At 42.4% G+C, this 26,764-nt stretch overlaps 2 protein-coding genes across 6 annotated transcripts in view; one reads left to right on the forward strand and one right to left on the reverse strand.

The window, feature by feature from the left end:
* Casp6 (caspase 6) overlaps positions 1 to 12,076 on the forward strand; it is a 27,229-nt gene extending 15,153 nt beyond the window's left edge. For 4 of the 5 annotated variants that reach the window (XM_029568656.1, XM_008843512.3, XM_029568660.1 and 1 more), the window contains exons 6-8: positions 844 to 1,019; positions 2,690 to 2,846; positions 11,257 to 12,071. In XM_029568656.1, the coding sequence (XP_029424516.1) occupies positions 844 to 1,019; positions 2,690 to 2,846; positions 11,257 to 11,498 (575 nt within the window). In that variant the 3' untranslated portion in view covers positions 11,499 to 12,071. Of the gene's footprint in view, positions 1 to 843; positions 1,020 to 2,689; positions 2,847 to 11,256 lie in introns of all 5 variants that reach the window. The other variant, XM_008843518.3, reaches the window with a different exon arrangement.
* A 1,745-nt stretch (positions 12,077 to 13,821) lies between these two features.
* Mcub (mitochondrial calcium uniporter dominant negative beta subunit) overlaps positions 13,822 to 26,764 on the reverse strand; it is a 76,639-nt gene continuing 63,696 nt past the window's right edge. The window contains exons 5-9 of the mRNA XM_029568683.1: positions 22,364 to 22,468; positions 17,456 to 17,616; positions 15,366 to 15,569; positions 14,899 to 15,015; positions 13,822 to 14,030 (exon numbers count right to left, since the gene is read on the reverse strand). Coding sequence (XP_029424543.1) covers positions 13,953 to 14,030; positions 14,899 to 15,015; positions 15,366 to 15,569; positions 17,456 to 17,616; positions 22,364 to 22,468 — 665 coding nt within the window. The 3' untranslated portion in view covers positions 13,822 to 13,952. The remainder of the gene's footprint in view (positions 14,031 to 14,898; positions 15,016 to 15,365; positions 15,570 to 17,455; positions 17,617 to 22,363; positions 22,469 to 26,764) is intronic.

The raw sequence follows: 26,764 nt of genomic DNA on the forward strand, positions 1-26,764 counted from the left end.
CGGGGGGTGATGGGATGGAAGGGTGAATGTGGCTTAGGGAGGCCCGGCATGGAGGGCTGCGCTATAGACTTACCCCAAGGTGCCTGAGGATAGGAGAGTTAGCCGGTGGTGCAGGCCCAGGGAAGCAGAGAGAGATGAGGGCGGGGCCAGGACCAGAAGCGGTGCTCCTGGAGCCCAAGAAAGGGACTGAGTTGGTCTGGGTGAGAAGGATCAGGAAGCAGTATTGGTTCCCCAGGTGTCTGGGGCCCCAATACTAGGAATGGCGCAGGGCCCAAACTAGGAGTATAGAACGCTGGGAGGGATGGAAGGGTGAATGTGCCTTAGGGAGTCCCGCGCGAGAGTTGCGCTATAGACTTACCCCAAGAGGCCTGAGGATGGTAGTGCAGGCTAGGAGAGTTAGCCAGTGGTGCAGGCCCCAATAATTCAGATTTTTAAGCCAGGCATGTTGAGTCCCACTTGTAATTCCAGTACCCAGGATGCTGAGAGAGAAAGATTGTCAGTAGTTTGAAGCTAACCTGGCTACTTTGTGAGTCCAAGGATAGTAAGGACAGTGGTGTCTCAAACAATCAAGAAAAAGAAAAAAGAAGATGCAGTTTAGTATAAGTTATTCTATTTGGTTAAAGACTGAAATAAGTTTAGGGCTAGCCTGGTCTACATAATAAATCCTATCTCAAAAAAAAGGGAAGGAAAGAAAGATAAAGCTGTATTTCATTAAAGAATACAAGCCCCTCTCCTACTGTTTTATAATGTGTTTTTGTGCTAATACCAGTGAGTTCAGTTTTCATGTGTGGATGGCAAGCGTTTCACTTTCTTTTCTACATGTACTCTTGGGTTCCTTCATAGTATCCAACTCAAGCCACGTGGATGCCGATTGCTTCCTGTGTGTCTTCTTAAGCCATGGTGAAGGCAACCATATTTATGCATATGATGCCAAAATTGAAATTCAGACATTAACTGCTTTCTTCAAAGGAGACAAGTGCCAGAGCCTGGTTGGGAAACCTAAGATATTTATCATTCAGGTAAGACTGTGTCATCATCTCAGTTACAAAATCCATCGTTTGGTACATGTGATTGTAAAGCTCATAAAGTCAGTTTCTAAAGTAACTTTGTCCAGTAGTCAGAAAGGCCCTTTTTGAATCCTGGCCAATTGGAGTTGCACATTGGAACTGCTAGTCTTAATTCTTTCTTGCCACTGTCATTATCTTTATTACAAAACCATTTGGATTAGCATTTAAGATGACAGAGAATCACCCCGTATGCTACTGTCTTGCTTGGCTGGCTGTGGAGGGAGAGCCGCTGGAAGGGAAGGTACTGACTGCAGAGGATCATTGGGGCAGCCTGGCTTGGGTCTGTGGGTGCTGGAGGGCATGCCAGCCAGTGGGAGGAAAGTAGAGGAAGTGGGCTGGTCCTCACCTGCTTTGTCCCCTTACATTTCCCCCAAATCATTTCCTAGATGCCAAATTAGTTTTAGAAATAAAAAAAAAAAAGGTTTTGGCATGAGGATTAGTCGCTGCTACTGGACTTAAGACTTTAAGATTTTATTATTTTTAGTTTATGTGTACGAGTGTATTGTCTGCATGTATGTGAGGGCGCCTGTGTCATGCAAGGTCAGAAAAGGGTATCAGATCCCCTGGAACTGGAATTATGGATGGTTCTTAGCTGCCATGTGGGTGCTGGAATCGAACCTGGGTCCTCTGTAAGAGCAGTCAGTGCTCTTCACCACTGAGCCATCTGTCCAGCCCCTGGAGTTAAGACTTTAACTTATTTGATTTTTGAGTTGAGGGTAGGGCACAGTTTAGTCTCTAACACTCAAGAGTAGGATTTAGAGTAAGCTCAAGGGTAGAGCACTTAACCAGCAAAGGTAAGGCCCTGGGTGTGATCCAAACTGGAATTAGTGGGTATAAATAGCTCTTATAGAGCTTGCTTCTGGGGACCCCGCACACTCTTCTAGACTCTACGGGCACCACATTGACACACACACACACACACACACACACACACATACACCTAATTTTTTTAAAAAAATAAAAATAAATTAAAAAGTAAAGTGGGAACAAAAGGCAAAGAGCACATGCATGGATGTCTTTTCCCGTCAAAATGTCATTTTCATTTTTTTTTTTTAAGACAAGGTCTACCTGTAGCCTCAGCTGGCCTGGAACTTGCTATGTAGACCAGGCTGGACTCAGTCTCATGGACATCTGCCTGCCTCTGTCCCCCAAGTGCTGGAACTAAAGGTGGATGTTTCCAAGCCTGGCAAAAACATCATTTTGATTATTGATGAATTTCAATAGCAACAGACAAGCAAAACATCTGGAAATAATTACCTAATTGAATAAAAACATTTAGGCAAATATTAGAGTTTTTAGCCCTGGCATGGGGGCGCATGCCATGAATTCTAGCACTCAGAAGGCAGAGACAAGCACATCTTTGAGGTCAAGGCCAGTTTGGTCTACCAAGTGAGTTCTGTGCTATCCAGGGCTACCCAGTGAGACCTCTCAAAAAACAAAACCAAAAAGCAGTGAGGGAACATTCCAGAAAGCAAGGCTCTCCAAGCCTGGTTGCATTGCTTTGAGGTGCTGGTGTGGCTTCTCTTTCCAATGGGAGGTATGCTGAATTACATAATCACTGTGCAGTGTAAGCACCAGGGGGGAAAGGGCAAGCAAGAAGTGTTGTTTTCCTTGTTTTGTAGGCATGCCGCGGAGACCAGCATGACGTGCCGGTGGTTCCCGTGGATTTGGTGGATCATCATCAGGACAAGCTGGACAACGTGACAGAGGTGGACTCAGCCTCAGTGTACACGCTGCCTGCTGGGGCGGACTTCCTCATGTGTTACTCCGTTGCAGAGGGTGAGTGAGGGGACGTTGTATACAACAAGCCTGTGACTAGCACACTTGGCTAGACCCGTGTCACCTTCAACTTATATCAGGTCTTTCGTGAGCAAATCACCATGTTTTAGTACAAAGTCACAGGCTTAGAAGGGATTTCCCTCAACGTTGCACAGTGAGAAGTGAACTTGTAAAAGACGTGACAGAGAAAATTCTGGGCGCTGTGCTGAACAAGTATTGTAGCAGCCGTCACAGGTGAGGAAGTGGCCATGCTGTTGTGTTGTGTTCGAGGAAAGCCTGTGGGAAAGGAGTTAGTTCTGTGTTCTCTGGCAAATATTCTGCTCTGCTTTCTGATTAATCTCTAGTCTCTCAAAGTCAGTGGCTGTCATCCTGGGATTTTTGTTGCTGTGTTAGAAAACAGAGGAGATGACATTAACCCTGTGTATGTAAAGCCATAGAATCACTATATTTTCCTACATGAATCAGGAGAAAAAAGCATCACAACAGTGTATCTTACTCTTTTTAAAACAAATCAGCTAAACTGGGCGTGGTGGTGCATGCCTTTAATCCTGGCACTCTGGAGGCAGAGGCCAGTGGATCTCTGAGTTCAAGGCCAGCCTGGTCTACATACTGAGTTACAGGCCAGCTGGGGGTACAGGGAGACCCTGTCTCAAAAAGACCAAAACAAAACAAATCAACTAAAATTTTAATTTTTAATTTTAATGTGTGTGAGCGTATTTCCTGTATGTGTGTAAGTGCACCCATGTCGTGCAGTGCCCAAGGAGCTCAAAAGAAGGCGTTGGAGTCCCCTGAAACTGGAGTTAAGGACAGCTGTTAGCTGTCATGTGGGTGCTGGGAATCACACCTGGGTCCTCTGCAAGAGCAGTCAGTGCTCTTAACTGCTGAGCCATTTCTCCAGCCCTTAGAAGAACTTTTAACTACATTTATTTATCCATTTGGGGCGGGGGACAAGTGTGCGGGAGGGTGCCTGTGCCATAGTGTGTACGTAGAAGTCAGAGGATGGCTTCCTGGAGTGGTTTCCCTCCTTCCATCATGTGGGCCCCAGGAATTAGCTCAGGTCACAGCTCCTCTTGGAGCCATCTCACTGGACCTTGAACAGCTTTTGCTATTTTTCTTTTTTAAAAAATTATATTTTAATTGAATTCTTTCTGTTAACTGCATGATTTCCTTTTTTAAAATTTGTATTAATTTTTGGAGAACTTCGTACATTGTGTTTTGATCTCATTCCTCCCTCTCTGAACTCCCAGATCCACCCCCACCTCCCCACACACATAACTTTATGTCCTCCAACCCCAAGTCCAATATGTGTTGCCCAAATACTCTTGGGTTTGGAACCTGCCCTGCACTGTAGTTGACCTACCAGGGACCACACCCTTAAAGAAAACTGACTGTCCCGCTCCCAGAACCCATCAGATGCCAGTAGTTCCTCAGCTAGGGGTGGGCATTCATGCCCACCTCCCCCACCTCCATGATGAGATTTTTGTCAGGCTTCAGCTTAGGTAGGTCTTGTGCTGCAAGTTCATATATGCAGCTGCCCTTCTGTCTGTAAAACAGTTTTGGTACATGTCCAGCACCTTTGGCTCTCACAATGTTTCCATCCCCTCTTCTGAGAAATTCCCTGAGCCTTGGGGGAAAGCGTGTAAAGTAGATGACCCATGTGGGGCTGAGCACCTTGAAGTCTCTTATTCTCTGCACACTGACCAGTTGTGGGTATCTGTGTTAATTGTTGTCTGTAAGAAGAAATTTCTGAGGGTTGAGAGTTGCACTAATCCATGAGTATAATGCTAAGTCATTAGGAGTCGTTTTCATTCTATGTCTGTTTAGTAGAATATTAGTAACAGGTTCTCCCCTAGGGCCCATGAACTATTTTGTACATAGTGAGAGAGATGGATGTAGTTTCATTCTGCTGCATGCAGATATCCAGTTTGACAGCACCACTTATTGAGGATTTAATCTTTTCTCCAGTCAAAATCAGCCTCTTCGTCAAAAATCAGGTGTCTGTGCCAGGCATGGTAGGACACACCTTTAATCGCAGCACTCAGAAGCAGAGGCAGGCAGATCTCTGAGATGGAGGTCAGCTTGGTCTATGTAGTGAGTCCCAGTCCAGCTGGGACTACAAGGAGACCCTGTCTCAAAACAAACAAAGAAAAGAAGAACATTGTGCCCTTACCATGCTGTTTTTAAACTTTGTAGTCCAACTTCAAATCAAATCGAGGAATGGTAGTGCCTCCAGCAGTTCCTTTATTGTTCAAGAATATTTTGGCCATCCTGGGCGGGGGTGTTTCCATATGAAACAACATTGTTCTTTCAATTTCTGCACAGAATTACATTGGCCTTTCGGTGGGGATTGCATTGAATCTGTACACTGCTTTCGGTTGGGTACCATTTTCACAGTATTTATCCTGCTGACCCATGAGCATTGGAGATCTCTGTCTTGGTTTCTTCTTCAGTTTCATTCTTCAATATCTTAAAATTTTTATTATACACATGTTCATTTCATTAGTTAGATTTATTCCAAGATACTGTTTTTTGAAACTATCATAAATGGGGTTATTTCCCTGATTTCTTACTCAGTATGTTTGTTGTTGGTATATAGGGAAGCTACTGAGTTTTGTTTGTTAATTTTGTATTCTGCTACTTTGCTGAATGTGTTTATCAACTCTAGGAGTTTTCTGGTTGAGTCTTTAGGGTTTTTCATGTATAGAATCATATCATCTGCAAATAAGGTTACTTTGACGTTATCCATTCCAATTTGCATCCCCCCTATCTCTTTTTTACTTGCCTTATTGTTCTAGCTAAGACTTCAAGCACTGTATGAAACAGGAATGGAGAAGGTAGACATCCTTGTCTCATTCCTAATTTTGTGGAAATTCTTTGAGTTTTTCTCCATTTAGCATGATGTTGTTGTGAGCATGCTATATATTGACTTATGTTGAGATACGTCCCCAATATCCCTATTTTCTCCAGGACTTTTATCATGAAGGGATGTTGGATTTTGTTAAAAGCCTTTTCTGTCCTTGAATCTGTTTATGTGGTAGATTACATTGTATTTTGAACCTTTCCTGCATCTCTGGGATGAAGCTGACTTGATCATGTTGGATATATTTGTTACATTTCTATTGCTGTGATAAACCAAGGCAATGACCAAGGCAACTTACAGAAGAAAGAGCTCATTTGGGCTCCTGGTTCCACGGGGAGAGTACCTAATGCTGGGAGAAGTGTGGCGGTGGGAAATGGGCAAAGCATAAAGTTGAGTGTTCACATCTTCAAGCACATGCAGGAAGCAGAGTGGGCAAAACTGGGAGATGGGTAAGGCTATGTCCTCTCAAGGGGAAGCCTCCCAGCCTTATGCTTCCCACGGGGAGGCTGCACCTCCTAAAGATTCTGCCTTGCCCCAAACAGTACCACTAACTGCTTAAGTGTTCAAATACTTGAGCCTATGGTGGGCATTTCCTATTCAGCCCTCCATGATGGGTAATCTTTGTGATATGCTCTAGCATTTGGTTTACAAATAGTTTGAGAATTTTTGCATCAGAGAGTATCAGAGAGATTAGTGTATGATTTTCTTTTTTTTTTTTTTAATCTTTGTCTGGTTTTACAATCAGTTATACTAGCTTCATAAAAAGAATTTGGAAGTGTTCCTTCCTTTTCTGTTCTGCCAAATAATTTGAGGAGTATTGGTGTTAGTTCTTCTTGGAAGGTCTTCACTGAATCCATCTAGTCCTGGGATTTTTTTAATTGCAATTTTTAATTACTGCTTCTATTTCTTTGGTTCTTATGAGTCTAAATTCTTTACTTCCTCTTGAATTAATTTTGCTAAGTCATACATATCTAGAAATTCATCCATTTCTTTTACATTTTCCAGGTTAGTGGAATATAGTTTTTTTAAAGTGTTCTTTTTCCTTTTTAAAAAATATTTTATTTCTGATAATTTTGTACATAACTATTGTATTTGCATGATTTCCATCCCTCTCAGTCCCCCTTCAACTCCTCATATCCCCGATCCTTTTCAATTTCTCCTCCTCTTTATTAGTTTTACACATACACACACACACAAAAAAAAAATACTGCAGAATTATCTTAAGTGTGGAACACTTGGGAAATGTGCTTTGATGAACAGAAATGTGTTTACCATTACATTAGTACATTTGGTGAGGGAATACAAATGCTTTGTTAAAGATTTTCTTTTAAATGTAAGCTAGGAGCTGAAGGGATAGCACAGCCATTAAAGGCTAAGGCTAACAACCAAAATGTTAAATGTAAGCCAGTAATTCCCTTGCTAGTTGTGTGCATATGCATGCACGCATGCGTGCGTGTGTGCGCACATATACAAAAAGACCCAATTATGATCATTCTGTAAAACAAAGCTCTGTCCTTCAAGTTGTTACCCCGTACCATAGCTATAATGTCTCACTCTATAACCTAGGCTATCCCAGAACTCACAGTGTAGCTCAGGTTCACCTTGAACTCAAAGCAATCCTCCTGCCTCATCTTCCTAAGAGGTGAGATTACAACAAATATTTTATCTGGTGAGTAAATAACCTTAGTTAGAAATAACCTAAATGCTGTAGTAATGGACTATGGGCGAGACAATGTGGTGTGGGCAGCGTCCCCGGAGCTGCCCTGTGTCGACTAGTTTTTATACATCTTGCCTTTCGGTTTCTCTCACAAATGACTGCATACAACATGCAGTTTCACCTTTCCTAGACTTAATGATTGCATACAACATGCAGTTCGCCTTTCCTGGACTTAATGACTGCATACAACATGCAGTTCACCTTTTCTAGACTTACTAAACCATCAAATCCCCACATAGAACAAGTTCCTCCTTCATCCGTTCAACATCATGGAGCTGGTTTTAATGAACTAGATTCTGGAGGTTACATGGAGAGCAAGTCCTTGCTAGGTTGGACGTGATTCAATATTTGGGCATTTCTACATATTGTGCTGTTTTTATGTCATGGAAAAGCTGTAATTTTATTGTTATCATAACATTATTGATTTTTTAAAGTTTGAGTCATTTATTTCCTTTCTTTTACTGAGGATTGAACCTACTACTAAGCTGTATTAATTTTTGTGTATTCCATACAGAACATCTTAATGAACTTTATACCTCTTCCCCACTGACACTCTCCCATAGCCCCCTCCCCCAACTGGAATTCATACATTCTGTCATTTGTGTTAAGACTTACCATGTCAAGTCGGTGTCCCCAGACATCCCTCAGTGCAAGTTCATCTACTGGGGTCTAGGCAGCCTATCTAGAGTCCCTCCCTTTAATAAGATCAGCCGTTTCTCACCCAGTATCAGCTGCCCATAATTCTTCAGCAAAGGTGGGGCCTGCTTCCCATTTCCCCAGTTCTGTGCTGGGTTTTTGTCTGCTTGAGTTTGCATGGGTCTTGTGCATGCTGACACCATTACTGTAGGTTCATATGAGGAGGATACCAGAAGCCTGCAGGACTCTATTTCTATATGGTCATGCACCTCCTCCCTAGCTCTTACAATCTTTTCCCCGACCCCTTCCACAATGGTCCCTGAGCCCTGGGTGGGTGGAGTTTAATATAGGAGTCCTGTCAAGGACCCACACTCTGCAGGCCCTTATTCTCCATGTTTTGGCCATTCATGCTTTTGTGTTCCTGGCCCTCTGCTGCATGAGGGAGCTTCACTGATGAGAATTGAGAGATGCTTTACTGTTCTCTACCCCTTGTCCTATGTTCCATGAGCCTTAGGTGTAGAGGTTGCATTGTTAATGTGCTATTTAGGTTTGGGCAATTCATAGACAATGTCTGTGTATGACCAGTTGTGGAACTCTGAATCTCTGTCTGTTAAAAAGGAAGGTTCTTTGATGGGTGGTGACTGGAATACTTGTCTGTACATATAAGAATCCGTGTTTTGCACATAGTAAGAAATTACATTTGTCTAGGGATGTGACAGCCTTGGGTTTTTTTTTTTTCTAAGATCTGTGTCCTCTCCAGATATGTTTATTTGGCTAGGTTTATAGTACCACACATGAGTTTCCTCCCATTGAGTGGGCTTTAAGTCCAGTTAGGTAGCTGTCACCCCCAAGATAAAAGTGCCATTACTGCACCAATGTTGTTTGCTATGCTGGTCATTGCTGTGGTTATTAGGCCTTGAAGCTGGGGTTGGACCAACAATTCATGCTCTCTCTTAGCAGCTTGTGTAGTGCTCTCCAAAGCTAGGAGAGCTAGCCTTCAGGAGGGGTGACGTCCAGGCCAGTTCCAGCTCCATTGCTTCAAGGAATATAGGTTTTTATAGTATGCCCATATGATACTTTTCTGTTGTTGTGATAAGACACCGTGACCATGGCCACTTGCAGAAGGAATTTATTTGGGCTTATGGTTCCAGGGTTAAGGGTCTACAATGGCAGGGGAGGCATGGCAGCAGAGGTGGCCGGAGCAGAAAGCTGAGCAATCACATCTTCAGGAAGCAGAGAAGGACTGGAAATCCAACAAGGCTTTAAGAAGTCTCAAAGCCCACCCCCAGTGATGCACTTCTAATTTGAGTTCTCTCTTTTGGTTAAATTGGCTAAAGGTTTGTCAATCTTGTTAATCTTTTCAAAGAACCAACTCTTAGTCTGTCTCATTGATTCTTTGTATAGTTTTTCTTGTTGTTTCTGTTTCATTTATTTCAGCCCTGATTTTAAGTATCTCTTCTTGGCTGTTTGTTGTTTTTCCAAGGCCTTCAGGTGCATCATTAGGTAATTAACATGAGATCTCTCAAGTTTTTTGATGTAGGCACTTAAGCTTTCCTCTTAGGACTGCCTTCATTGTGTCCCATAGGTTTAGGTGTGTTGTGTTTTCGTTTTCACTCCAATTCTAGGACTTTTTAAATTTCCTTCTTGATTTCCCCCTTGACCCAATTTTCATTCGGTGTTTTTAGTTTCTATGAATTTGTGTACCTTTTCCTGTTTTTGTAGCTCTCCTGTTTGATTCCTTTGTAATTGGTTATAATTCAGGTTATTACTTCGGTTTTCCTAAGTTCGTTGAGACTTTTCTTATGTCCTAATATTTGGTCAGTTTTGGAGAAAGTTCCATGGGTTGCTGAAAAGAAAGTGTTTGGGTGGAATATTCTGTAAATGTCTGTAAATGATGTTATTTAATTTCAGCTTTTTCCGTTTAATTTTTGTCTGGATGACCTGTTTATTGGTAACAGTGGGGTATTGAAAGTACCCACTATCCCAGTGTTGGGGGGGGTCAGTCTGTGATTTCAAAATATTTTTATTTTATGTCTATGAGTGTATTGCCTGCATGTATGTAAGTGAACTTGTGTCATGCAGTGCCTGAGAAGATCAGAAGAGGGCGTCAGATCCCCTGGAACTGGAGTTACGGATGGTTGTTAACCGCCACATGGGTGCTAGGAATCGAACCTGGGTCCTCTGCAAGAGCGGCCAATGCTCTTAACTGCTGAGCCATCTCTCCAGCCCCTCAGTTTGTGATTTTAGATCTAATAGGGTTTCCTTTATGAAATTGGTTGCCCCCATGTTGGGAGTACATATGTTTAGATTTCAATATCCTCTTGGTGGATTTTTCCTTTAATGAGTTTGAAATGCCCTTCCATATGTCTTCTGACTAGTTTTGAAGTCTAGTTTATCAGATATTAGAATAGCTATGCCTGCTTGTTTCTTAGTTCCATTTGCTTTGAATACCTTTTTCTATCTTTCTACCCTAAGATGGTGTCCATCCTTGATGGTATGTTTCTTAGAGATAGCAAAGAGATACTGTTTTCCAATCCAATCCGTTAGTCTTTGTCTTTTTATTGGAGAATTGGGACCACTAAGGTCGAAAGTTATTACTGTCCTGTCAAAGTTGTGGCCTAGATACTTGGTGTTCAGTCTTGTGGCCACTCTGTATTGATGTGCAAATGGGATGTAAGTGGTCTCAGTTTAGCTAGAGATAGGTACAACATACAAGCCTGAGGTTCTAGGACAGACTTCATGCCATGATCCTAGAACAGTGGGGTGGCTACTAGGTGAGTGGATGGGCAGGTCAGTGTTGATTTTTGATTGGAGAAACGGGTGATTCCATTTTGGTAATGAAGAAACCATACAAATCTGTCTCTTGACTGAGTCTGTCTGGGCTGATGCTCAGGCCGCATATCCTGAGCTGTGCCTAGGAGTGTGAGGAGGGCAACAAAGGGCAGTTCTGTGGAGCTCACCAAGCTGGACCCTGTGACAGCAGTGCTGCCCAAGCTAGCCCTGGGAGTGTGCGATGGAAGAGACAGAATGCTGGCATTGGGCCTGGGAGTATGGGAAAGCAGGATGGGAATCCCATCATACTCTTTCCCAAGGACTTTTGAGAACTCACATTTCTGTAACTGAGTTGGTTATAAAGGTGTCTTTCAGTCACCTTGAAGTGAAAGAAAACTTGACAGCCCTTCCCCCTTCTGTTTTAGGATATTACTCTCACCGAGAAATTGTGAATGGCTCATGGTACATTCAAGATTTGTGTGAGATGTTGGCAAGATACGGCACCTCCTTGGAGTTCACAGAACTCCTCACTCTGGTGAACAGGAAGGTCTCTCAGCGTCGAGTGGTCTACTGCAGAGACCCAAGTGCAATTGGCAAGAAGCAAGTTCCCTGCTTTGTGTCAATGCTCACTAAAAAGCTTCATTTCTGTCCAAAGTCTAGTAAGTAGGGGCCACTTTTGTTTCATGTACATATATTTCACATGTATTTCCTTTTTAAATATGTCAGTAGGTTGAAGCATTCAGCCTATCAATTTAAATATTTTAAGGTTTAGCACCCAAATAAAGAAGTGCTATTTTGTATTTGTTTTTATAAATCATGTTGGATATGGTGAAAGGGCTTAACGAAATCCTCAGGAATTTGCTATAAATATCTACCAGCGTTTATTAAGATTTTTTAGTAAACTGTAAGATTACTCAAAATACTGGCTGATTTGACTTATATTTTGTGACACTGTTTATACAAGCTTATTGTATAATGTTTTTAAAGATTTTTGAAACTCAAGAATAAGATTGTTTTCCTTTAATAAAATATTTGAGATTCATATTTTATTAAAGTTTTCTAATTCATATTCTTGTGTAATTTATGGTGGTCCTGTTGTATTTGGTCGCATTTGGGTTTACTGTCTCAACTACTTATGAATTAATGTATCTAACTCCCATTTTGAATAAAAATGAACGTTTAGGAAGTACTTTATGTGTGCCAGGCAAGGTAGTGCTCACCTTTAATCCCAGCACTGGGGAGGCAGAGGCAGGCGGATCTCTGTGGGACGAAGGCCAGCCTAGTCTACAAGTTCCAGGCCAGCTGGGACTACAGGGAGAACCTGTCTCAAAAAGACTAAAAATAAAAATAGAATGAATTACTTGACGGCTTTCTAACGTTTAGGAAGTACTTTATGTGTGCCAGGCAAGGTAGTCCTCACCTTTAATCCCAGCACTGGGGAGGCAGATGCAGGCGGATCTCTGTGGGACGAAGGCCAGCCTAGTCTACAAGTTCCAGGCCAGCTGGGACTACAGGGAGAACCTGTCTCAAAAAGACTAAAAATAAAAATAGAATGAATTACTTGACGGCTTTCTGAGGATGAAATGTAGTGTACAGTGACAGTTTGTCACTACAGGTAAAACATCTGCATAGCTGTGATTCTCTAGTAACTTTAGATGAACGATGCTGACATTGTGAAACTGTCACATTAAAAGAATGATACATTTTACTTTTAAGATTTAGTTCTTATTAATATAACATTAAAATATAATACAGAATTTGAATAATGCTATTTGTTAATAACCTGCTGGTTAAGAAAGTTTGGTTTGGGGACTTTGAGAACTGAAACAAATAAAGCATGTAAACCTGTGTAAAGCAGGGCTTTGCAAGTGCTTTAGTTGCAGCACAGAACATATCGGTATGGCTAGTGGGACATGCCTACCTTTGAGAAATGGCAAAGATCATACAGCAATTGTGTGTTGGGGAACCCTGCTGTTAAGGTTGGCTCCTTTCTCGGCAGGGGCTTCCTGCCTGACTTACCTGGAAAGTGCCGCCAAGCACGGATGCTTGGCACATTTAAAACATGACCTTTGGCATAGTTACCTGGAGTAAAAACTACCCCCAGGTTTTTTCTATATGATAATTAGGCATTGCCCAGTAGTCAGATGATAGGAGCCTACTGCCACATGTAAATAAAGCATACTATGAGCACCTATCAGCTGAAGCATTGGCTACTGCCCCCACACTATATTTTCCCTAATCCCCACTGAATAAACGGAGCTGTTTCACTGAGTCTGGAGCTGTTTGTATCACTGAACCTGCCTCCCTGGAAGGGCTTTCTTCCGTCAGTGCTCACTGGTCATCCTGACCCCGTTCGTCGCTTCTGCTCCCTTTGTCGTCGTTGAACGGTGGCCAACGACCCACGAGGAGAGGGAGCGACCCCACAATTGTGTAGTCTTTGCAGAAAGGAGCTGGGCATAGTGGTTCATACCTATAATCATAGCTCTCAGGAAGCTGAGTCAGGAGGATTGCTGACAGCTCAAGCCTAATTCTTGGAACTCTGTCTCAAGAAATAAAATTTAACCACAAGGTGAGAAGCGAAGTGAATACCAAGTACACTGACCATTTCACTTCCCCTGTGGGACCAGCTTGAGTTTTAGCTAACAGCAGCTGCTACTTTGAAGAGGGCACAGCAGCCCTTTGAAACACTGTCAAGACATAAAAATCTATAAACCACTATGGGGCATTTTCTTGATTGCTGACTGATGTGTGAGGGCCCAGCCCACTGTGGGTAGTGCCACCCTGAGACAGGGTGGCCTGGGCTGTAAGAGGAAGCAGGCTGTAAGCATTGTCCTCAGTGGTCTCTGCTTCCATTCCTCCCTTTGTGTTCCTGCCCTGGCTTCCCATAATGATGGCAGTAACATGTAAGCTGAAATAATCCTCTTCCTTCTTAAAAAAATTTTTTTTAAATCCACAAGCCAAGCATTTCAAGTGAAAACTTCAAAGAATACTGCTGTTTCACATATATTTTATTAATAAACAAAGACTGAAACAGTCAAATAGAAATGAACAAGACCTAAAAATGTCCAGTTTGGAAGTTACAAAATTGGCACATAAGCCAGTGATATTTAAAAACAGAAGATCACTTCTTCTCACTGAGTCCCTCAACTTGCATTCTCAAATTTAGGGAATGGCGCACGTTTTTCAGGGATTCTTTAGCCTGTTATGGGAAAAAGAAAAGCATGAAATCAGAGAAAATAAATACCAACATTATTGCTTGAGAAGAATTCTACATATTCAGTGTCTCCATGGGCCACATTTCAATTACTGAGCCAAGGGACTAGAGAGATGGCTCAGAGATTAAAAGCACTGGCTGCTCTTGCAAAGGACCCAGCTTCAGTTCCTAGCACCCATATGGTGGCTAACAGCCATCTGTAACTCCAGTTCCAGGGGATCCGAAGCCACCTTCTGACCTCCTCAGGCATTGCGTGACACAGATACACTAACATACATGCAGGCAATACACTGATACACATGAAATAAAAATAATAAAATATTTAGAAATAAATTACCAAGGCAAATGGTTTATTTCAATTTTATGTGAACCCCTTTTTAAAAGGGGGGTTTATGGCTTCAACCTCATCCTGGTGCTTTCAAAAGAGAAACTAGGACTGGAGAGATGCTCAGTTGTTAAGAGCACTGGGTACTCTTGCAGAGGACTTAGCTTCGGTTCCCAGCATCCACATGGTGTCTAACAATTGTTTGTAACTCCAGTTCCAGGATATTTGGCATCTTCTGGCCTCAGCAGGTATTGCACACACATGGTGCACTTACATAGATGCAGACAAAACATTTGACACATTAAAAATAAATTTAAAAAATTTTTTTGAAAACTACCAGGTTTTCTCTTTTATCATTTTTTTTCAGTTCATGTTCTTTAAACAAACAAATCCATGTCAACCATTTTGCTGAACAATACACAGAAATTTCAACCAATATTTTTAACTTGTGAAAATGAAGTAACAACTGCATTGATTTCCTTGGCTGTATAACAAAACTAGCTCCAGGAGGTACTTGCAGTAAGATACCTTAGCAAGGTCTTCTTTTAACTTGTTGTATTGTTCCACATCAAAATGCTGCTGCTTCAATTTCTTGTGGAAGAAATGGAGGAATTGCCTACTTCTAACAGATGAGTAAGTATAATTCTAAAAGAGAAAGAACAGCTTGTTTTGAATGAACATACTGTCAACATAGGAAGATACTTGACCCAGCAACACCAAGGCAAAGGGAGGCAGATGAAGAGATCCAAATATTTAGAGTGAGGACAGAGAGAAGGGAGTGCGGCATCTATCCCAGGGAGGGATTTATGTGTTACACTGATTCCTTACTAGAAACTAAAACTTCACTTTTCTAAAACACCTCCATCCAATCTTGTGATTGGATGAAACCCAGATAAGTTACTCAGTAAATGAAAGGGTTTTATTGACTGCTTGACTTGGATAAGGAATTCTTAACAAAGATGTCCTAATTGACCATTTTTTTTCTAAGGACTCACCTGTTGAGTAATTAAGAAGTATGCAAAAAAGACCATGGAATTTGTAAATGTAAGGAAGTAGGTAACTGGTTCCATGATGTCCCAGGAGTACACCCACCAGGTTAGCCAGCCCAGTGCTCCACCCTGAACTGAGAGCAGGGCCAAGCCAGCCCAGAGGAGCCTGCCGGTTCTGGCTTCTGACCGAGCTTCAATTCCAGCTTTGACCTAGAGGAAGGGGTAACCATCCATTAGTTCAGTTTACAGATTTGCCAACTTAAGGGGAAAAAACAAGAGCAACAAGAAACATTTGAATCAGTGCATGTTGTGTGTTACTTTGAAGATGTCAGGTATATGGAAAAGCAACATTTATGAAATACACGTCAATTGCTCATTTACAAATCAGTTAATATTTGTTAAGTTATAAAGGTAATACCTACTCATAGAAAACAAACAAAACTCCCTAAATTATAGCAGAGCATATAATTAGAAACTTAGAAGTCATCTTTTGAAACCTAATTAGAATTACAGCCCGATCTTCTTTGATCCCACAATTTGTCTGCTGGGAATTCATTCAAGCACATTTTGTATTCATGTGGTTCTCCAGAGACTCATTCTGCTCTGTCTTATATTGAGACAGGGTCTCACTATGTAGCCCTGACTTGCCTAGAACTTGCTATAGGGGCCAGGCTGGCCTTGAACTTGTGGTGTTCCTCCTGATACTGCTTTGTGAGAGCTGAGATTACAAACACACCACTATGGATTCATTATTTTTTGTTATTGTTTTGAGACTCACTCTGTAGCTGTAACTGGCCTTGATCTCATAGAGAGCCACTTGCCTCTGCCTCCTGAGTGTTGTGATTAAAGGTGTGCACCACCACAATTGCAAATATCAGTTTCTTGCAAAACAAAAATTGGGTAAGTAATCCAGAAAAGCAAAACAAAAGGACTGCCCTCTGCCACCCCTAAACGCCTTTGAAGAGAATCACTACTAAGAGTCATTTACATTTCTAGAATCTGTCTATTCACATACAAAGACACAGATCAACCCCACACCCATTTTTTAAAAGATTAGAAATGGAATTATAGGCTTAAAGAATGTAATTGTCCGGGCTGGAGAGATGCCTCAGTGGTTAAGAGCACTGGCTGCCCTTGCAGAGGACCTGGGGTTCAGTTCCCAGCACCTTCATGGACACTAACAATTGTCCGTAACTCTAGTTTCAAGGGATCTGACACCATCTTCTGACCTCCAAAGACACTGCACGACACAGGTGCATTTAACATGCAGACAATACACTCATACACATAAAATAAAATAATAAAATATTAAAAAAGAATGTAGCTGCTGGGTGTGGTGGTGCATGCCTTTAATCCCAGCACTTGGGAGGCAGAGGCAAGCAGATCTTCGTGAGTTTGAGGCCAGCCTGGTCTACATAGTGAGTTCCAGGACAGCTGAGGCTACAGGGAAACCCTGTCTCAAAAAGACAAGAAAAAAAAATGTAGTTGTCACCCCTTAAAACAGAATTCCCACTCCCCACAAAATATCAGTAATTTTTTTTTTTTCCTCTGTAATTTGGGAAAAAAACAACTTTGGATGTATCAGGAAGCTACTGCTGACTTTGCACCCGCAGTTCTGGTAGGCTGAGCTAGGACCTGTGCAGTAGCACTTTGCCACATCCCACTTCACATATTTACAGAGACTCATGGCTGATGCTGAGGAGGCAGAGGCTAAAATTCTGCTCTGAGCTGGGCATGGTAATGTACACCTTTAAACCCAGCACTTGGGAGGGCAGAGGCAAGTAGATCTCTGTGAGATGGAGGCCGGCAAGGTCTACACAGCAAATTCCTGGACAGTTAGGGCTACAGGGAGAACTTGTCTCAAAAACAAAAGCTTTGTCTTTGCAGTGAGATCCCCCAAGTTCAGGCTTTGCCACGTGCTAACTGCATATACCTCAGTTACCCAGTTTCCTTCGTCCCAAAGTGAGGAAGAAAACAGGATCATTTTGAGGATTAAAGGAGAAGTGAGCATAGTTAAAAGATACAAGTGCTCATACGACAAGCACTTGGCAATAGCAGGTATGTCTGCCAACAGTCCAGCTGTGCCACCTCCATACCTGCTCCAGGGGCTGCAGCTGCTCCTTCAGGTGATCGATCTTTGCTATCAAATGGTGCTCTCTTCTTTTCTGAAAGTCTTCCACATGCAAGACTGTGAAGAGTCTGTGAACCAAGGATCTCACACTCTCCATCTCAGTCGTGTGCTCTTTACTTGGTTCTTCTGAGAAAAGAAGAGAAACAATGGCATCTACCACATTTTTTTCCCTCCAAAAAGTCCAGGCAATCAAATCTAAGTCCCTATGCCTGCACATCTGAGCTCTGGTGTTGAATCCGTCAGTCTCTTGTATGAAGCCAATCTGTAGTGATAAAATTCAACTTTGGAAAGTCAGTGTGTCTTTAATAGGACTTCTACTGTTGTTTTAAAAAAAGATGCATATGAGCCTTGAGATGGGCTCAGCCTTGAGCAGTCTGAAGAGCTGAGTTGAGCCCCTGGACCTTCATAGTGAAAGGAAAGAACTGACTCCGAAAAGCTGTCATCTAAGTTCCATGCACGCATACACACATATAAATGTAAACGATAAAAGACATATACGTATAGGAAAAGCAAGGGGAGAATCCATTTACCAGAATGTACGTGACTGCCTCACCGTAACTCACTTGTATCGCATTAGTTCATGGCTTTTATTCCTGAATGTTAGTAACCTCAGACCCTACTCCCTATCCTTTCCAACAGTTATTTCAGGATCTACAGGAGAAGAAAGCTGGTATATAGACATGTAAACCAAGGTCAAATCAAATGTGAAAAGCAGTTCAAGTGTAGGTTCTGCTTGTAAGGGAGGTTATGTACAGTACAGATCTGAAAGGCAATTAACACATGTTATACAAAAAAAAAAGTGTAGGAGATCAAAATATGCTAACCCAAAATGTTGCCACTTTGGTAAGGACTTTTAAAATTCTTAATTTTCCCCATTGGTGCATATTCACTGCACTATCCATTCATCTTATGTTCACTGTATATACATGATACTGTTCCACAAGGACATTTTCATACATGTATCTAATGTACTTCGAGCATATTTTCCCCTCTGCGCCTTCCTCCTCTTCCCTTTCCATCCCGCTCTTCTTTTTAAGTCCCTCTGTTCCCCTAAACAGTTCTGCTGCCCCTTCCTTGTCATACACACGTGCATAACTCTTATGTATCTATGTAAGATCTGGGAACCACCGATGACACACAGCCTGCAGTGTTTGTCATTCTGAGGCTGACTTCATTGCTTTGTCTCCAGTTGCATCAATTTTCCTGCAAGCAACAGAACTTTATGGCAGAAAAAATGTTCACTGTGCACGTAACCATTTTTTCTTTGTCCATTCCGCTCTTGACAGATACTGTTGGTTGATCCATAATTTAGCTATTGTGAACAGTGCCACAGCAAACACTAATGTGAAAGCATCTCTGTGAAATGCTGACTAGGAGTCCTGGGTAAATACCCAGGAAGGGGGCCGGAGAGAAGGCTCAGTGGTTAGGAGCACTGGCTGCTCGTACAGAGGACTCAGGTTCGGTTCCCAGTACCCACATGGTGGCTACCAACCATCTGTAACTCCGGTTCCAGGGGATCCAATGCCTTCTTCCGGCCTCTGTTGGCATTGCGTGCACAGATGCACTTACATACATGTAAGGAAAACACTTGTACATGCAAAATAAAATTTAAATAATTTTCAAAAAATACCCAGGAATGGGATAGCTGAGTCATATGGTACACGTAGTTTTGGTTTTCTGAGATCCTCATATGATTTCCATAGTGCCTGGACTAGTTCACATCCCTACCAGCTATGTGTAAGGGTTCCATTTTGTTCACAACCTTGCCAGCATTTATTATTTGTTTTCTTGTTATTTTGTTTTTTGGAGGCAGGGTAACCATATAGCCTCAGCTGGCCTGGAACTCCCTATGTAGACAGGCTGGCCTTGAACTCACAGAGACCTGCCTGTCTCTGCCCCTCTGGTGCTGGGATAAAAGAGTGTCCCACCAAGCCCAGCTGTCCTTCATCTTTTTAAGAACTGTCTGTTCATTTCATTGATTGGGCTATTTTTTTTCTTATTATTTACTTTTTTAGTTCTTTTATAGTCTACATATTAATCTTTTGTCAGATGTAGAGCTAGCAGAGGTTTTCTCCCACTTTACAAGCTGACTTCATTTAATTGTTTCCTTTGCTGTGCAGAAATTTTTAAATTTTGTGAAATGCCATTCATCAATTGTTGGTTCTCTAGAGTCTATCTGCTTAAAGCAGAGCACAAAATTTCTAAAAATTCCTTCTTCTGGTGCTAGAGAGAGGGCTCAGCCCTGACTGCTCTTGCAGAATACTTGGGTTTCATTCCCAGCACTCACATGGCGGCTAACAACCATCTGTAACTTCAGTTCCAGGTTATTTGACACCCTCTTCTGACCTCTGCGGGCACTGTACAATACAGATTCACTTACACACATGCAGACAATACACTCATACACATAAAAATTAAAAAATAATAAAGGTTTAAAAAATAACTCATACATATAATAAAATAAAAATTAATAAATCAAAAAACAAAACAAAGTTCCTCCTTTCTATCAGAACACTAATGGCAAAAACAGATCTTACTTGTAAAATTAAAAATTAGGAAAGAAACCTTATTACCTCAGTAAACCATCCAACCTCTGAGATGAAGAAGGGAGAAATTAGTACATACTTCTGATAATAACCCTAAATGCAAATGGTCTTAAACTGGCTGAACAGGTTGAAAAACAAGACCTGTTTGCTGCCTGCAAGAAACCTGCCTGGCAGATGCCAGAGTGGAAATGAAAGGATGGAAAGAATATTCCGAGTAAGTGGGATCTGAAGGCAAGTGGTAGTAACCATCTGACAAAGCAGAGTCCAAGCCAAACTCAGGAAAGAAAAGTGAGGACAGGGTTTGTTTCAATTTACAATCCCAAGTAACAGTTCATCACTGAGGATACCTAAGGCAGCCACTGCAGCAGCGACCACAGAGGAGCACTGCGTTCAGTCTTCCTCCCCTGGCTTGCTCAGCCCCCTTTCTCATACAGCCCAGGCCCATCTGCCCAGGGATGGCACCACCCATCATGGGCTGGGCACGCCTACATCAATTAGCAATTGATAAAATGTGCTATGGACAAGCCCACAGGCCAGTCTGATGAAGGAAATTCCTTCCCCGATATTCCCTTTTCCCAGGTGACTCTATTTTGTGACAAAAACTAACTGGTACACTGGGCCTTGGCCAGTGTGGATCTAGCATTCCATGCTGGGGTTGACAAGAATGGAATAGCACAGACTTTGGAATTATTAAACTATGATGTGAAAACAACTGATTGATATCATAGTGTCTCTAATGGATATAAAGAGCAGCATCCAAGAATGCAAAGTAAACTCAGATGAAAATGGTAAAAAGAACCAGAAGGAAGAGCCAGGAATAAAAATCACTAAATGAAATATGCCTTTGATGGGCTTATCACTGAACAAGACACAGGCAAAGAAAGATTCAGTGGGCTTGAGGATCTGCCTACAGAAACTCTCCAAGTTAAACCTAAGAACCATGGGACAGCTACAGAAAGTACAACATGGACATGATGGAAATACCATTTGGAAAAGGAAGAGAGGGAGGGAGCGAAGGGAGGGAGGTGGAGAGATGGCTCAGCAGTTAAAAGCACTGGCTGCTCTTCCAGAGAACCCGTGTTCAGTTCCCAGCACCCACATGGCAGCTAACAACTGTAACTCCAGTTTCACTGAATCCAATGCCCTCTTCTGATCTCTCGTGAGCATTGCACACACAGGGTACACTAACATACATGCAGGCAAAACATTTATTCACATAAAATAAATTATTTTAAAAATCCAAATCAAATTTAAAAAAAAAAAAGGAAGGAGGAAGGGAACAGAAGCAATATTTGAAGCAGCAGTAATAGAAATTTAAAAGCAAATTGCTAATATTTAAAATGACTCAGGTTGAAATTCTCTTATCTAAAATGCTTGGCATTGTTTCTGATTTTACATGTTTTCTAGATTTTGGAATATTGCATAGGCATAGTGAGGTATCTTGAGGATGAGGCTAAGTACACACAAAATTTATTTATGTTATATACTTAGACTGAAGGTAATTTTATTATATGCATAGTATGCCAGGCAAATGCTCTGTCTCTAAGGTACATTCCTAGTATATACATTCTGACCACCCATCACAAGAACTCATGTGTAGAGTTTTCCACATGTGATATCAACACTTAAAAAGTTTTAGAATTTGGATTTCAGACTTTCTGATTAGGATTATTCAATTTACAGTTTGAAATTAAAAGAAAATTTCTTTTTGTTGTTATGTTTTGGGGTTTGTTTGTTTTTAGACAGGGTCTTACTATGTAGCTGGCTGGCCTTAAACGCACTATGTAGACTAGGCTGGCCTCAACCTTACAGAGATCCTCCTGCTTCTGCCTCTCAAGTGCGCCACCACACTGCTGCACACTCAGCAAAAAAAATTAAAAAAGAAAATTTTAAAGAGTTAAGACTTCCAGCTTCAGAACTGGCACTTAAGGAGCCTAAAACCCTTTTCCATCTTCACAACAAATACAAAAGGGAACAAACTGAACATCCACAACTCTCCTGAGACATAGGAGAGTGAAGGTCAGGTTACAGCCATACCACCATGAACGTGCCTGATCCTGGAAGCTAAGCAGGGCCAGGCCTGGTTAGTACTTTGGATGGAAAAACCGAGGTCCCAGGGCAAACCAAGGCCCCCAATGTTGAAGGGAGGTAGATTCAGAGAGTCACAAAAAGCAATAGCCTCTTGGGACACCTGCATGGTAAATGAAAGTTTGCTGGAGGCTCTATGTGAAAACTTGGGATTTCAGAACTCCAGGGGCTTCAGTTGTGAAGATCACGCCACACTTTGGAGAGCTCTGTTAAGGTAGATGGAGGGCTGTGTTTCTTACCTTTTTTGGGACACTGTATATCATATGCTAGTTTGTTAATGATGATTTTAAAATCTTCCCTTAGCAAAGCATCCATCAAGGTTGAAGCTGGAATCTCACTGCCATCTGAAAGACAAGCAATACAGAACCGATTTGAATCAGTAAGCACCATGTTCCAACATGCAGAAAATTACAGACTCTAGTTTTTATATTACAGTTGTGGACGTGTGCCTTTCAGGTGGCTTCTCAAACTAGGATCCCCTGGTGCTTCGTTATCTCCTGTTTCACTGGACCATATGTAACGGGTAGGACTCCTCTCCTGTTATGCCAAATGGGCTGGAACCCAGGTGAGCTTCCCTGTTTTAAAGAGTCTACAAAGATTCAGGGAGGTGAGTTGGGAACTCCACATCAAGGCCAGACCAGTGGAGGCAGCCATGTCCAAAGTATGGGCAGGAATTCCACTTGACCTGGCTGCAGCCATCTTGAGCTGCAACCTCATGATGACCCTGAGCACCTGGTCTGCTTCCCAATGTAGTTCCCTACACACTAGAAATAGATAAACCATCAGTGTGGACATTGGAGCTTTATAGGCCTTGCTGGGATGTGCTGAGCATCCTTGATTCTAGCTTGAGACCAACCGGGTCTACTCTGGCTTAAATGAAGTCACTTTAAAAAATTATTTACTTATTTTATGCGTATGTGTTTTGCCTGTATATATATGTATATATATATATATATGTATATATGTGCACCCCATGCATGCAATGACTGTGGAGGCCAGAAGAGGGCACTGGAACCCCTGGAACAGAGTTAGGGACAGTTGTTAGCTGCCGTGTGCTAGGACCTGAACCTGGGTCCTCTGCAAGAGAGGCCAGTGCTCTTAACCACTGAGCCATTTTCTAGCCCCTGATGAAGTCACTTTTATTTGGACTACTGTAGAAACCCTCCCCTAACCCAAATTGTGAGGATTTTTTTTCATAGGGTCTCATGCAGCTGGCCTCAAACATAAATCTGTAGCTGAGGATGACCTTGCACTTCTGCTCCTCCTGCCTTGACAGGAGGCGCACCACTACAACTGGTGGGCTTCACATTGGATTGTGATGCTTCCCAAGGCATCAGGCTGCACCCCTGTGCCCCAATAAATCATGCTCTGTGCAGTTTTGTACTGGGCTGTATCTTTCTCCAGTCTCACTGCACCTTATGACGCACTCTCAGACTCTGTGGTGAGGCTTTTCTTGGACAGGATATTAGTAGCAGAGCCCAGCAGGCAGACCATCTAGAGAGCTCTTTTCCTCTTCCTGTTGCTATCGTAGCCGCTGTAGCTGAGCCTGGATTTCTGTCACTTCACCCTGATAGCCTACTGACGTGTACTTCTGTATATCAAAGCTCGTTACTGCTGCTTACAGCCAAGCCCATGCTGTACATAGACATGGAGACAGGGGCACTTTAAAAGACCTTTCTTTTATTTTCAATTACTGAGATTGATTTGTGTTAGTTCAAAACTTAGTGGCCAAGTAGCACCAAAATGTTCCAGTCACCACAGTGCAAACTTATGCTTTCCCTCTCCAATTTTTCATTATAAAAGAGTCTTAGCTCTAGGCCCAGGAGACTGTTTCCCAGTTGCTGCGGAGCTTTGCTGCTGGGAGTCTTTGAAACTTGTCCTAAGACCTAGCACTGTTTTGAGCTAGCATCTGCAGCTGTTAGGTAAAGTTTCAAGATCTCCCAGTCTCTAGCATTCTGGTTTAGCAATATGAATGTTTCAGGGAAAAAAAAAAAAAAAACACCTTGTGGGAAGTTTTAACCTCAAGGTGTTTTCCAGAGGTTCTCATTCAGCCTCCTTGGAAAAACATAAAACCTCTAATGTGGCCCAGGTGTTAAGAAGCAACCTCACTGGGCAATAAGCAGAAGCTGGGCTGGCTGGGGGTTCGCTTCCATCACTCTCTCAGAACAGCCCACAGACAGCTATGTGAAAAGTACTGGGCGTGCATCTTCTGGCCAGGTGTCTGTGGCTTTGAGCTATGGATCCAGTGGGCCCTAGGGATGCTACCTCAGGGGGTAAGAACCTAGCTGCCCGCCTCATTCTTGGTCGCTGTGGTTCTTCTGTTCCAGAAGGCAGTTTGTCAAGTCTGTACCTGGGTCTGTTGCTAGAATCTGGCTGTTTGGGTTCCTGTTCAATTAGAGTGAGATCATTTTCCCAAGAATCAGAAAATAATTCAACCCACACAGTGGGCAAAACTGCAACAGGCTCAGAACACTCTTTTCAAGCACCAGTTAGACACAGGCAAACTCCCACCCACAGTCTCATTTTTTAAAAAATCAGTAACAGACCAAAGATTTTTCTTATCAAGTTATATTTAGCAGAGTGTGGTGGCACATGCCTTTAATCCCAGAACTCAGGAGAAGCAGCAGAGGCAGAAGGCTCTCTGTGAGATTGAGGCCAGTTTGGTCTACATAGTGAGTTCCAGACCAGCTGGGTCTACAGGGAGACCCTGTTTCAAAAAGAACCCCCTCCCACCCCCCACCAAAACTTACATTTAAATGACTTCAAATTAGCTTCTTAAAATATCACTATAAAAAGCAATCAACTAAATATGACTTCTCAGTTGAGGGGTTACATTATTCTTTACACAAATGTATGAACAGCAGGAGATTGACATCAGTTTTAAGAAGCTAATGATTACAGTGTTGAATTTTTTCATGTGTTCTTGGGCAAGTATCCAGTTAGGCCTCCAATAAAGTATTTTCACTAAATCCAGAGAGCCCCTTCCTAACTCCCTTAAGAGAAAAATCTCTCTGACTTTCCAACTTCTTTCTTTGTGCTGTTTTCAAAGTTTTGGAGTTTTGTAGAGGGAAGCAGAGTGAAAATCAACCACTGTTTCCATGTCTCTTCATCAGGTCCTTCATTGCTCAGTTCAACCCCATCTGAGTTCTACCCACACATCTGCCTGCTGCTGGACTCCCAGGCAGGCAAGGCCTGCTCTCTGGGCATCCCACATCCATTGCTCCTGCTCCTGAGTTACTTGGAACCCCATTTTGGCCACAAGGCAACAAGAAAGCTCACCTTCCAGTTAAATGCAAAAGTCTTTACAATAAATAACGTACTAGCTTTTTTCAATCTGTTCCCACCTCTGAGAATTCCTTCTTCAGCCCAGCTCCCTCCTTTGCACTTACCTTAAGGCCTCTGCCTTCAGAGATCCTCCTAGCTACAAGCCCTCCTCATCTCCTCTGGGTCCCTCTCCTCTTCTCCAAGCATGCCTCACTTCCTCTAGGACCCCCATCTCCTCTAGGCTCCCCCTTATCTCCTGTAGCCCCCATCTCCTGTAGGCCCCTCATCTCCTGTAGGCCCTCCTCATCTCATATAGTTCCCCCATCTCCTGTAGGCCCCCTTATCTCCTGTAGGCCCCCCATCTCCTGTAGGCCCCCAATCTCCTGTAGGCCCCCCATCTCCTCTGGGCCCCTCTTATCTCCTCCAGGTCCCTCTCATCTTGTCCAGGTCTTTAGTCTGATGTGATCCATCACACTCCCACATTCCTTACTGTTTTCTCCACTAACATTTAACAGACTGCATAATTATTGCTTTATCTTGTTTCTTTCTAACCTAAAATGTAAGCTCCTTTTTAGGTCAGGAACGTTTTAAAAAAATAATTTATTGAGAATTTCATACAGGGCTATAAGCATATAAGGTGTTTTGATCAAATCCATGCCCAACTCCTCCCATATCTCCTCATCACTTTTTTCTGATAACTTCATGTACTTTCTGCTTCTTTTTTATAAATGAGGCTTTTGGCTACTCTAACATTCCCCTCTCTGAAGAGGTAACCCTAAAATCTTTTAAGGATTAGATAAGAGTTCCCAAATACTTTTGACATTTTTGTCCTTTGTAATGGAGTATGTTGCTTAGAGGCCCAAGGACATTTTGACTTTTAGCCAAGAGTCTGGCTACTTTTCTTCGGGGTCCTTTTACCCTAACTGCCTAGCCAATACCTGCCTCCTATTCTTATCACACCATCCTCTGAAGAGGTTACCCTGCTTGCAGATAGAGAATCGGGACGCAGACTGCTCTGGCTTCCTCCATGGTGAACAGGGATGCAGGGTGAGGCAATTGGGGTACCCCTTCAGTGGGTCTATCTAAAAGACTCCCAAATTGCATAACTCTTATCTGTAGGGAGAAAAGAAAGTCCTTGACTGGTGAATAGGGGATGTGAAGGAGAAGTAAAGGAAAGGGTAGTTAGCATTATGTATTCCAGAAAAGGAACCAGAAAAAAAAATCAGAAAAGGGAAATTTTCAAATGTCATGTCAGAGTCCATTGGGACTTATTGACGAGAGCTTCCAAAACCATCTCTCTATTGGGTTCCTCCTCCATTGTGTGTGTGCATGTGTGTGTGTGTGTGTGTGTGTGTGTGTGTGTGTGTATGCGTGGG

The sequence above is a fragment of the Nannospalax galili genome, unplaced genomic scaffold (genome assembly GCF_000622305.1).
Source record: "Nannospalax galili isolate Female #2095 unplaced genomic scaffold, S.galili_v1.0 scaffold571, whole genome shotgun sequence".
Classification (NCBI taxonomy): domain Eukaryota; kingdom Metazoa; phylum Chordata; class Mammalia; order Rodentia; family Spalacidae; genus Nannospalax; species Nannospalax galili.